The sequence below is a fragment of the Nicotiana sylvestris genome, chromosome 2 (genome assembly GCF_000393655.2).
Source record: "Nicotiana sylvestris chromosome 2, ASM39365v2, whole genome shotgun sequence".
In the NCBI taxonomy this organism is placed as follows: domain Eukaryota; kingdom Viridiplantae; phylum Streptophyta; class Magnoliopsida; order Solanales; family Solanaceae; genus Nicotiana; species Nicotiana sylvestris.
The window spans coordinates 14203431-14217037 of NC_091058.1; the positions used below are offsets into that span (position 1 = coordinate 14203431).

A 13607-nucleotide genomic window follows, 5' to 3' on the forward strand; every position below is an offset into this window, starting at 1 on the left:
TTTTGAAGAAAAAAAAAGTAGTGTTTGGAGTTAAGTTGAAAATTGATATTTGGAATTTGAAATTATATTTAGACATGCATTTTACTTGAAAAAATGTTGCAGTATTGTGAGTGGGGAAAACAGTTTTTCTGAAAATTTTGAAAAAATAGTCTTTGAAAACTCATTTTCGAAAAATCTCCAAAACTTGCAAATAGGGGTGTACAGAGGAAACCGACAAACCGTACCAACCCGATAATCCGAGTCAAACCGAGAAAAAAAATCCGATTATGGTTTGGTATTGGAAAGAAAAACACGATCATAATTGGTTTGGTTTGGTTTTAACTAAAGAAAGTCAAACCGAAACGAAACCTACCCGACATTACATATATAATTATTTTTAGATATATTTAATATATAAATATACTTATTGTGATGTAATTTATAAATATTTCTTAAACTTTTTCATAAATTTATCTTTTAAGGTATTATTATTTCAAGGTTGGACTTAGAACTTTTGAATATTCCAATAAGTTTTATAGTCATTAATATTAGTAACTTAAATAATGCTAACAAAAGTCCAAATCAAAATCAAATTAATACTAATGCTATCAAAAGATATTCAATTCAATACTAGGAATGATAATGTATTGAATATCTATTTTTTTGCTTTGCAATAATTTAGATAAAAATCCATAATCTATTTTTTTTAGCGTTTAGTCATGTAATTAATACTCCCTTATTAGTCCATTTATATTAGCATGACTTAGTGCTTTTAGATTATGTTTATTTTTATATGGCTTTTCAATTAGCAATATTTATATTACATAATTTTATCGTCTTTATTATTGAATTTTAGGATAATGCCATGACACATCTCCTATTTTGTATTATTTTCTTGAAAAATATATTATATAGTTGTATCTTACTTGGATTAAAGAAATATTTTGGGCACAAGTTATATGTTTTGTGCTACGAAGATTTTACCGGGAAAAAAACCCGAATAACCCGAAAACCCGAAAACCTGAGAAAAATCGAGATGGAAAAACTCGAGTTTTATTGGTTTGGTTTGGTCTTTAGATTAATAACCCGACATAATTGGTTTGGTTTGGTAATTGCAAAACCCCAACCAACCTGACCTATGTATACCCCTACTTGCAAATTTTATGGACAAACACGTTTTTGAAATAAAATTCTGAAAACAACAACCCAGTAAAATCTCACTAGTGGGGTCTGGGGAGGATAGTATGTACGCAGACCTTACCCCTACCCGAAGGGATAGAGAGGCTGTTTCCGAAAGATCCTCGGCTCAAGAAGACAAAAAGAGACAATATCAATATTATCACAGAAACCATAAGAAAATATAAGAAAAACAAGAACAACATAAAATCCAGAAGAAAGCTGCAAAACAAAAGCGACAACTAGTAAATAGGACCAGCACTAAAAAAGAAGTAGTAAGACACGACATTGCCACTTGTTACCTAGACAAAACCTTACAAGACTACTCTAGCAAAGGAACGAACTAATGCAAGACCCAACTGCCTCCTAACCTACAACCCTAATACTCGACCTCCACATCTTCCTATCAAGTGTCATGTCCTCGGAAATCTGAAGCCTCGACATGTCCTGCCTGATCACCTTTCCACAATACTTCTTAGGCCACCCTCTACCTCTCATCATGCCCTCCACAACTAGCCGTTCACACCTTCTTACCGGAGCATATGGGCTTCTCCTCTGTATATGCCCGAACCATTTGAGCCTCGCTTCCCGCATCTTGTCATCAATGGGAGTCACGCGCACCTTCTCCCGAATATCATCATTCCTAATCTTGTCCATCCTAGTGTACTCGCACATCCACCTCAGCATCCTCATTTTAGTTACTTTCATCTTCTGGATATGTGAGTTCTTAACAGGATAACACTCAGCCCCGTACATCATGGTCAGTCTAACTTGTAAGCACGTGATTTTTGCCCTACATGAGAATTACTCCCAAAAAATGCAAAATAAAATGATTATCCTTGGTGTGCAATTTTGAGTATTTTTGTGATATTTTTGGATAATTATTTGTATTTGTCTGTGTTTGCTTATTTGTTAAATTAATAAAAAAATACAAAAAAATATGTCGCATTTGCATGTAGGATTTAATTCTATAATTGTTAGTAATTAAATTAGTTTTTACAAAAAATTAAAAATTACAAAAATAGGCATCTTTTGCATTTTTAGCATTTAATGTCCAAATGAACAATTTTATGCTTAATTATTACTTAATTGTGCGTTAATTGTTATTGGAGTTAATTTGCGCTTTTATAACTTAGTTTAGTTCTTAATAATAATTTAAGTATTTTCATAATTTAGTTTTAGAAAATAAAAGAAGAAAAGAGAACAAAAATACAAAGAAAAATCGGATTGGGCCACTTCTTCAATTATAAGCCAAAGGCCCAAAAATTTGCACAATCTTCTCCATGACCCAATCCACTTCAGACCGGGTCGATCCGGTCCGCCCCATTAACCCATTAACCCAACACCCCTCTTCATTCAAAAAACAAAAAAAAAGAAAAAAAAAAGAAAAAGAACGAAAAACCCTAAAAACCTAAAACTAACTACCCGCCCCCCTCCATCTTCTTTCTCTCCCAAAACCTTCATCCCAAGCCATCCATGGCTGCTATCCATGGCTACCTCTACCTCCAAGCTCCTCATCGACACACACACAGCTGCGTCAACACATTCACACGAGCACATCTTCCCCATCACCCTCCCATCGTGAAACCACCATAAAAAACCCATCGTCCCCCATGAACCCGTCACTGCCCGACGTCCAGTCCCCCCCCTAGCTGCTGCTTCTTCACCTCCAAACAGACCTCGTCAACCATTTTGCTGCGTCGATTGCATCCCCGTCGTCAATCGCTGCTCAAACGTCCCTCCACAGTTGCTCCGTCCTCAAACAAACCCAACTCCATCGCTGCTGCCACTGTTTCATCATCTCCAACCAGCCACAACTGCCTTCTCATCGTCGTCGACCTCCAGCTGCTACTGTCCGTCGACCTCCAGTCCCTCACGCGTGCACAGTTTCTATGTCACCCCCCGAGCTACTGCTGTCCGCCATAGCCTTCCTCCTCGACGAGCAGCTGCTCAACATCCTTAAACCAAGTAGACCCATCGAGCTGCTTCTACTGTTTCATCTTCTCCGCCTCACGACCCTAAGAACCTAGGTTGCCACTGCTTCATCTCCCAGTTCCTCCGAGCTGCTGCTGCCACTGGTTTCGTTTTTAAACGATGCCAAACGACCATCTTCTTTGGTCGTCTGCTCGTGCTCGTCATTGTTGGTTCGACCTTTGGTCGAGGCTCGTCAAGTTCGTTGTTTGTTTGGTCGTTGTTCGTCGTTTCGATCCGGTTAGTAGATTTTTGAGTTTTATTTTGTCCGCATTTTGTTTTGATATTTTTCGGATCTAAAATCGGCAAATGTTGGTTTTGTTTATCGTTTGAATTAATTTTTAGTTCATGATTCATGTGTTGTTTGTTAAATTAATTTTTCAGATTTCAAATGAAAGATTAATTAGTTATTTTTCATGTTTATTTCATGTTTGTATTGTTGTTTAAGTGAATATTTGTTAGTTTAATGTTTGTTAGATTCAAATTGGAATTTAATTAATTATCTCTTCAATTTGTCTCATGTGCTATGTATTTTCCAGAAAATATTAATGTTGTTTGAATCGTTAGAATCCGTCATGTTTGTTGCTAAAAATAGATTTAATTCATGTTCATCTTTGTTTGAAGTTCATGTTTAAATCCAGTGATTTAATGTGAGTTTATGTTTGTCTTTGATTTGTTAATTTAGTTTGAATCATGTGTTTTGTTGTTCGTATTGTTGTGTTCTTGCTCATACATTCATGGTCTAAATTAACCAGGATTGGTTCCCGATATGGTTAATTCATTCCATTAATTTTGAGTTGTGTTGTTCATCGTGTTCATATAATTGTTGTTGAAGATTGTTGAGAAATTGGTCATCTTGACTATATTTTGGTTGAGTTATGATTAATTGTTTGTTTAGAGCTGAGGGGGTAGTTTTGGTAAATTGCATTGCATTCGGGGGTAGAATGGTAATTGCAATAATGTCAGAGGGGTAATTTGGTAATTAAACATTATTTTGATTCTTTATGTTAAGCATGGGGAACAAATATAATGGGGTGGGGTTTTTGATGTACTTGTTTAATATAATGGGGGACAAGACAAAACATAATGAGGAGGAATCTTGTACTTTTTTAATATAGGCATGGGGGACAAATTGTAATGGGTTGGGAATGTGTTATTTATTTAATGTAGGCATGGGGGACAAAAATTTAAAATAAAGAAGACATTTAATAGTGGGCCAAAGCATGCCATTGGGGGAATAATTTTGTGGTTGGGAATGGAAGACTTGTCTTGCTATATATAGATGACTATTCTTGACATTAAAGGACTAGAACTTGAACCTTGAGAGGATTTTTTTTGGGAGAGAAAAAAAAGAAGAGAATTTTTAGAACTTGAATATTAAGAGATACTTGAGAGAGTTTGTGAGAGTAAAAGAGAAATCCAATTTGAACTTCACTCGAATAATTTCTGTTTGCTTTTCTTCGAGTGTTATTCAAAAATCCGAAGCTACTGCATCTCGTGTCTTTTCTCTCTTCTGCTTTGACTGCGATTGTACTTTTTTCACTGCTGAGTTTACAATCTATCACTGGGTTATTCTACTGGTTGTTACTGGTTTTGCGGTGTTGCGGAACCTGCTGTTGCTGCGTTATTACTGTTGCTGACTCCTACTTCTTTGTTCTTGTACTGCTGTTTCCAGGTACACATTTGTACACTCTTGGCTTGAAGCGAAAAATGAAATATTAATCAGGCTCCTGTTCCTGTTGAATTCTTTTGTTTGGATCTGTGTTTGAATATTAATTTTCCTCTCTTCGTATAAAAATGTAGTCGATTAATTAATGAGTAATGAGGCTGCATATGTATGATTTCTTCATCTAATAATGCTAGTTTAAATTATTTGAAGAATAGTTAATCGGCTTTGATATTATTGTGTATTTATCTCATGTTCTAGCAAATAATAAAATGTGGAATGAAAGCAGTTTTTCCTTGTACAAACGCGATCGCAATTTTCCGTTCACATAAGCCGTAACTTAATAACTAATAAGTTGCGTTTTTCAGCATGTAAATAATTAGGAGATTTTTCTTTTATTTTAGAGACGAACTTAATAGAAAATGTAGTCGCTATAGGTTTATCCTTTTAAAATAAAAATGAGACGAGCCTCGCCAAATAAATCACAAACCGCCGGGGCCCTCAATAAAATACATAACCATTGACTAGACTTTGGATTTGGCCGTTTAATGAACCTTCACGGCCTCTTCCTAAAATAACAATACGTTAGACTCTTTAGGACGCGCCTTAATAAATCTTACCTTCTTAAACTCGGGTGCACATTTATGTGACCCAAATCCAATTCTCAACGGAGTCGAAATGTGTTTCTAATCACGGGTACATTGATTGTGACGTGGTTCGAGATGCGTGTCCATGACGTTGCAAATTCATTTTAAAAAAATAAGAATGAGATGAGCCTCGCCAAATAAAATACAAATTGCGGGGCCCTCAGTAAATATTTGCTTTAAAAATTGTTTAGACTTCGGGATGGACCGTTTAGTAAAATTCCACGGTCCTACCCAAAATAAATACGCTAGTCGCTTTAGGCGCGCCTTTAATAATTTAATTTTCTTAAACTCGGGTGCACATTGATGTGACCCAAATCCAAATCTCAACGGAGTCAAAGTGTGTCGACGACCACGGGTACATTGATTGTAACGCGGTTCGAGATACATTTTCACAACGTTGCAATTCTTGATAAAAACAGTAAATGATAAAAGCGGTTAAAAGTTAAATTTTGCACATAAGTTCACACTTGTATAAAATCAGGATAATCAAGCCGAATATAACAGTTGAGCAACCGTGCTAGAACCACGGAACTCGGGAATGCCTAACACCTTCTCCCGGGTTAACAGAATTCCTTATCCGGATTTCTGGTACGCAGACTGTAATATGGAGTCATTCTTTTCCTCGATTCGGGATTAAAATTGGTGATTTGGGACACCCTAAATCTCCCAAGTGGCGACTCTGAAATAATTAAACAAATCCCGTTTCGATTGTCCTTTAATTGGAAAAAACTCCCTTGTACCCCCTCGGGTGCGGAAAAAGGAGGTGTGACATAACTACCACTTTATAAAGCTTACCTTTGAGTATCGGTGGCACTCGCTTGTCATACAAGACTCCAGATGCTAACCTCCACTTCATCCATCCTACCCCAATACGGTGTGTAACATCCTCGTTGATCTCCCCTCCCCCTGGATAACGGATCTGGGGTCTTGAAGCTGCATCTACTTGGGATGACCTGTGAGTCAAGCCTCACATCCACACCCACTTCCCCCGGCTCAGCGTTGAACTTACACTCCGGGTATTCCGTCTTCGTCCTACTCATCTTGAAACCCTTAGACTCAAGAGCATGTCTCCAAACCTCCAGCCTCTCATTAATACCGGTACGCGAATCATCAATTAGAACTATGTCATCAGCGAATAGCATGCACCATGGCACCTCCACTTGAATATAGTGTGTTAGCGCGTCCATCACCAGGGCGAATAAGAACGGGCTGAGCGCATAGCCTTGGTGTAACCCCATAACAACCGGAAAATGCTCAGAGTTGCCTCCTATTGTCCTTACCCGAGTCTTAGCCCATTATACATGTCTAAAATTCTGGAAAAAAAAGGGGAAAAAATCTACGGACAGACGAGTCCTATCAATGGACGGAAATGGTAAATTAGAAGGGAGGTCTAACTAATTAAATTTTGCTATAATTTGGAGGAGGTTTGAATAATTCACTTTTTATTTATTAAAGAAAGAAGGAACTTGTACATATGAAACTAAACTTGCCTAGAAATAATTGCATTATTAAACTGTTATCTTCCCCTAGGGTACCGAAGTTAGATGAAGGGGTTAAAGGACTACGAAATTGGAAATTGGAACAGCTACTAATCATCAAAAGTTGATGAAAAAATTGTCTTATGCACTGTAAGAAACTCAGTTGTCTACAAATCTGTGAAGCTAAATTCCAAAATCCCATTTGCAATATGACAAATAGAAGCCTCCAACTGAGATTTATTTTCACTGTCTTCCTTCTATGAACTATGAAATATGAATATATACGCATCTCAAATACGAGACAAGTAGCTATATACATTATTTGAAATATTGATCAAATGAAAAAAGGTAAACAACAAAATTCATTAATAGGTTTGTTAGGTCACTCTCATCGCGTTTTGCTCATTGAAATGTCCCCTTCAGTCTAATGCCACCCAACTAGCTAGAATCAGAATTGCAAAGATTGTCCTAAGACGACTAGCTTAACCTCTCAGAATTTAATTAAGTGTTTGGATAATATTCTGTTGAAGTTAAAAAAATAAGTATTTCAAGATGAAGTTGAATAGGAGTATTTATTTGAAAAAATAACTACTATTATTTTACTTAAAATACTCAAAGAATTTTTCTTATTTCATCAACATATAACAGTATGAAGAGACGTCTCCAATTTAGAGAACAGTCAAGGTATATTCATATTCTAATGATGGCTCCAATACATATTACGTGAGTATTAAATAAAAAAACATAAACAAAAAAGCACAAAGTGACAATAAGGTCCATAACGAGAGTTTGTCTGATAGAGGATTGATGCATCATTTTCCTTCTTCTTCTGCTTCGTACAATACTCCCAAACATCTTTAATGCGGAGTGTAGACTAATCTCTATCTCTGTCCATTTTCAGCCAAAAATCAGATATTACAACTGAATTCTTTCTCTTCCCTCTTTTTAAACTGGTGATTATGTTTTTTCTCGTACGACTGATGTTTCGTGGGGGACTTTCTTAAGGAAAATGAAAAAGTAAAAAAGAAGTAACGTGAAATACAGGTACAACAAGATGGAGTCCATTATTTAAATAGTCACTCAAAAATCTCAAATTATCTCTTAAAGTCACTTTTCTTTTATTTGTAACAACAAAGTCACTGAATTATGCATATTGTACTCAGAAGCCCATTCAACTAGATTTTCCAAAATTTAGATTGTCAAATACCTATTTTACCCTCTAAATTATAAACATTTACTTCTTTTTATTTTTTTTAAACTTTTTAATATTATGATTATTCCCTTTTTAATTTATATTATGGACTTACCTATAGAATAAAAAATATTATTTATAAATCAAAAAAATAAAAAATATTTAAGCATATATAATGCTGGAATAACAAAACAATGAGCATCGTAAAAAAAATCAATTAGAATAATTTGTTAGCAATAATAATTTTAGTATTAACAACAAAAATTCAAAAAATTATTTACACAATTCAGAATAAAAGAAAATAAAGGCTGTAAAATATATATATTCCATGCACGTAATATAAAAATAATTATTTACATAAAGGTATTTTTATAATATACATTATATATCCTTGAAAATTATGCTCAATTATAATAGAAATGATTGAAAAATAGAAAATAATAAAGGTTGTAAAATATATATTCCATGCACGTAATAGAAAAATGATTGAATTCATTTTTCTATTAAGTTCATATCTTCTCATCACAGTGGCAATTATGTAAAAAGATATATTTTTTTATCTAGTTTTCTTCTTATCTTCATCCGATTGTGGCTTTGTTCAATTTGATTTGTATGTCTTTGGAAGACTCCAATCTTCTTTTGTTAAACAAATATATGTGTGTTGGGGTGGTGTTTATCTATGTATATCATCATGTGTACCCATGTATATATCATGTTGTATATCTTGGTATACATTATTAGATAAGGCAATTAAAGGTTAAATCGGAATCAAATCGTCCTAACTAATTTTAAGAGAGTGAAATTCATTTGAATAAACTTAATTCAATTTCTTTTATTGATCAAAGAAGGAAAATAATTTTTTCATATAACAGGTTTAGAGCAAGGTTTAAAATAGAAAAATAATAAATATAATTATAGGAGTAAATAAAAAAATTTATATACAAAGAAAGAAAATAAATTTTTAATATAAATTTTTTATATACATTTGATGTGTTATACACCGCGATATACAAATAATATAATTATTTTTATGTGATATACATTGATAAAAAAAAGCAACAATAAATGTTAAATAACTATATATATTATTTCATATTTTAGATATACAAAGAAGAAAAATAAAATTTTAATATACATGTTGATATACATAAGGACAAAGAAAAAGTTGTGATATACACATTATTGTTGTGATATACATTTATTGGCTATTTGATGTTAATATCTATAATTAGGGCTATTTTCTCCTAATTATGACGTTGTCACATCATGCCAAAATCCCAATAAAATGATAACTAGGAATTGTTACGCCAAGCCAAGACAGCCCATTTCCAAAGCCACTACGGAAAAAGGTAGAAATGACATCAGGTGGCCACTTTAAAGGGTTTATTATTTAAGAATTAGGCAGTACGTCCTGAATTTCAGTTTTTCAGGACAAAAATATCCTGAATTGTCCTGTAGTAAAGATTTTTAATTTAAAAATTTCAGGACAAAATAAGTATGATTAATCTCTAAATAGTATCCCTAAAAATGGCTACATGTGCGCTTGTCCCACAGAAAAGCTTCGTGTCATTCTATGGGAAGGAAATATAGTAGAAAACAACTAAGATCTTTATCAAGGACCCAATAGACATTTGCCATATTGGAACATAAATCTTTATATGAATTATCCTAACACTCTAGTCCAGCAAAAACTTGAGTTAATGTAGCACAATTAAGTTAAACAATAATATCAAATGGAGCTAAAGGGCATTTCCAGTGATCAACAAGTAGCTAGAGACACAAGAAATGAAAAACTTGAGTTGGATTCAATTGACAGTAGCAAACCCTTATAAACATGAAAATCTCCCAAGGTTGTCTACGTAATCTAGTAAAGCAAGAATTAAGAAAATCTCCATGATGAATCCAGCAATGGACTAGACCAATTACATGACCCTTTTTTGTTCAAATTTATAGCCCGTTTGACCAAACTGCAAAAATCAGCTTATTTTGAGAAGTACTTTTTTTCAAAAGTGTTTTTTTCAAAAGTACTTTTGGTGAGAAGCATTTTGTGTTTGGCTAATTAGTTTGAAAAACACTTCTGAGCAGCAGTTAGTGTTTGGCCAAGCTTTAAAAAACTGCTTCTAAGTGTATTTTTCTCAAAAGTGGTTCTCAAAAAAGTGCTTTTGGAGAGAAGCTACTTTTTTGCTTCTCCAAAATTGATAGCCTGTTTGGCCAAGCTTCTTTTTGGCCAAAATTGCTTCTTTTTTTTTTTGTTTGCCAAAAGCACTTTTGGCCAAAAATTGAGATGTTTGGCCAAGCTTTTGAAAGTAAAAAAAGTGCTTTTGAAGAGAAGCAGAAGCAGTTTTGGAGAAGCAGAAAAAAATAGCTTCTCTCCAAAAGCACTTTTTTGAGAAGCACTTTTGAGAAAATACACTTAGAAACAGTTTTTTAAAGCTTGGTCAAACACTAATTGCTGCTCATAAGTACTTTTCAAACTAATTAGCCAAACACAAACTGCTTCTCACCAAAAGTACTTTTGAGAAAAGCACTTCACGAAATAAGCTAATTTTTGCAGCTTGGCCAAACGGGCTATGATTCTGCTTCTCCTCAAAAGCACTTTTTTTCTTCCAGAAGCTTGGCCAAACACCTCAATTTTTGGTCAAAAGTGCTTTTGGCCAAAAAAAAGTAATTTTGGCCAAAAATAAGCTTGGCGAAACAGGCTATTACCCAGAAAAACCACAACATGATCAACTCACTGGAGTCAAGATGAGCATTCTCCAATAACTTTAGTATAAAGTTGAAGTGTTCCCCAATAACTTTGGGACTAAACGCAATTATGTCCTTATTTGTGTCAATTAAATTTCACCAAGTGAATTACAATTAGAAACAGTTTCTAAGGGAACTAAGCCCCAATATTTAAAGAAAGCAGAGATGGCAGCAAACTTTCATAAGAAAATATTAGGGAAAAAATGTCCAAACACTTTGCAGCAAAGAAAACCTAGATGACATATCCATCTGAACCTATGCAGCTGCAGGAATAGTGGCAGCTGCTTTCTGAGGTTTCATGGAACAGAAAAGATTCAAAACATCGGCATGATTCCTAATGTATCTTGGACATTTTGCAAGGAAGTCCTGTGCTTCACTCCGCCTTCCTGCTTTAAAGTATGCTTCAAACAAATTGAGAAATACAGAAGTTGATGGAAATTTCTTCACGGTCACTGCTTCAGTAAATGCAAGGGCATCATCAGCAGTTCCAGTCTTGGTAAGGTACTTGATGAATGGATCCAGAAAAGGTGGATAACCTTGACTTTTCATCAAATGCAGAACATCCAGAGCTTCCTCGAAACCCCGTTGAGCCAATAATTTTCCTATCAATAACTTATATGTGGTATGCCACACATGTAGTTCTTTCTCCTCGACCATCTTCTTGACAAGTTTGAAGGCATGAATCGCTCTTCTCTTGTGGCAGTGCAAAGAAACCAACAATTCTAAAGCATACCCAGCATGCGAGGGACCTTCTTTTTCAACCATCATTTCAAATGCATCTGAAGCTTTAACCAGATCACCAGCTTCACAGTACCCTTCAATTAAAGATGTCCGTGCTTTAAAATTTGGGGTATCACCTGATGAATCTATATAATTCATAAACTCGTTCAAATCCTTATCCTTCCCACCGCTACCCAAATGAAAAGCAATTTTGCTCTGTTGATTAAGACTAGGTGTGAAACCAGCATCTTTCATTGCTTTTAATATGTTGTTGCATTCGCCAAATCTATCAACGCTGGTCAAAGACTTGAGAATGGCATTGAGGTTAGCACCAGTCAATGAATTGCCACTTTCTGTGAAGACCCTCAAAACTTTTGAGAACAGGTCCAAATCAAGCTCCTTACTAACAACTATTTTCTTCAACAGAAAAGTGCAGTCCTGTGAGGATGGCTTGTTTATGCCAACCATTGCAAACTCATACAAGTCCACAGCATCCTTAATCATTTTTCTCTTAACAAAATTTTCCAGAACCTTATTATACGTTTCCCTTTCCATTTCAAACCCAGCAGTTTTCATTTCATCAACTAACCTCCAGAACTTCTCACCGGACTCTTCCCTGCCTAAGACCCTAGCCATAGCATTAAAAGTCCGCTCGTTGTGTTTAAACAGACCACTCTCTTCAATCCATCTAAAGAATATCAAAGCCTTATTACTTTCACATTCAAGCTTCTCCAGAACCACAGTGATCAACTCACTAGAAAACTCGAGATTTAACCCACGCAGCTGCTTTTCTACGTCATCTCCCCATACATTTCCGCGAATCAATTTGCAAACCCTAGAACAAACTTCCTCGCTCGAATTATCAGCCAGCTCAGGGCCATAAAACTCTTTTAGCTTCTTCACATCACCGCTCAGCTTATCCTTTTCAAATCTCTCAATAGTTCGATTAAAAGTACCCCGTGACACTCCATACCCTTTACTTTTCATAATTTCAACCATATCCCAAAACTCCCTAGCAAATCCATTAGACCCCAGTATCCCCAGCATATAATTATACACCTTTGAGCTCAACCTCTCACTCTCATTCTCTAAAACCCAGTTAAAAAACCTACGTGCCGAATCAGGGGCAGTATTAAAACTCCGCAACGCCTTTACAACCAAATCGTGGGTCATAACAACACTGTTAGAATCCAAATCAAGCTTAATTTCGTCATTATTCCGGTTAGGTTTAGAGAAAATGTCGGTTAAAACAGTGATGTGGTGATCTGAATCTTTGTGTTCGACAGCTAATTCAGACGTGGAGAGATTACGAATGGTGAGGCGTTGGTAAGAGAGCATGTGAGATGCACGTGAGGGGATAGTAGGAGAAGTGATAGAACGAATAGAATGATTTACCTGAAACGGAGAAGGATTGATGAGTTTCCTGGAATAAGAATGGTGGCGTAGAAGAAGACGAAGCCATCGCTGTTGATTCCGCATTTTTACTTGTTAGATTGAGAGATTTGCTTAATTGGTAAATGAGTTTCGGCGAATGAAGGAAGGGGATTTTGGTAGGGTTTATGGATGAGAATTCAGAAATGAGAAAACTCAGATGGGTTCAGTTCTAACAGGTTCGGGTCACATGGAGTGTACCCAAAATCCGAATGTGGGTTTCGGATTTGGAGTTGGGTTATGGTTCTTTTTTTTTTTCCGGATATTTTTGTCTAAACTTTTGATAAAGTATCGTTAATCTCTAACAAATTGAATTTAAAGGAAAATTGACTATGTATGGATAAAAATATGACCATAGTGGTCCTCCTCAAGAGGAATGATAAGGGGTCGATTAAGCTGTAATCATGCCCACGGGACGAGACAGCAAAAAGCACATCGGCCATCGTCGGGGTCAAACCATCAGAAAGTATACATCACAAAACAAGCGTTGTGTTCGAATAGATGACGAAAGGTACAGTCGTAAAAAATTATGGCGGTCAAAGACCATTGGATAAAAGGGAAATGAACTATATATATGTGGGAAAGCTCAGAGAAGAGGGGGA

General features: G+C 35.4%; 1 protein-coding gene across 1 annotated transcript; it reads right to left on the reverse strand.

Annotated features, from left to right (window-relative positions):
* Positions 1 to 10849: 10849 nt before the first annotated feature.
* LOC104223565 (pentatricopeptide repeat-containing protein At3g02490, mitochondrial-like) lies at positions 10850 to 13197 on the reverse strand. The gene has a single exon (XM_009775028.2). It carries the CDS (start codon positions 13051 to 13053, stop codon positions 11110 to 11112), a length of 1944 nt encoding a protein of 647 aa, XP_009773330.1. The 5' UTR covers positions 13054 to 13197; the 3' UTR covers positions 10850 to 11109.
* Between the last annotated feature and the right edge of the window lie 410 nt (positions 13198 to 13607).

Bases quoted from the DNA above. Each gene is read 5' to 3' on its own strand.
- LOC104223565 (XM_009775028.2), bottom strand. From the start codon at position 13,053: ATGCGGAATCAACAGCGATGGCTTCGTCTTCTTCTACGCCACCATTCT.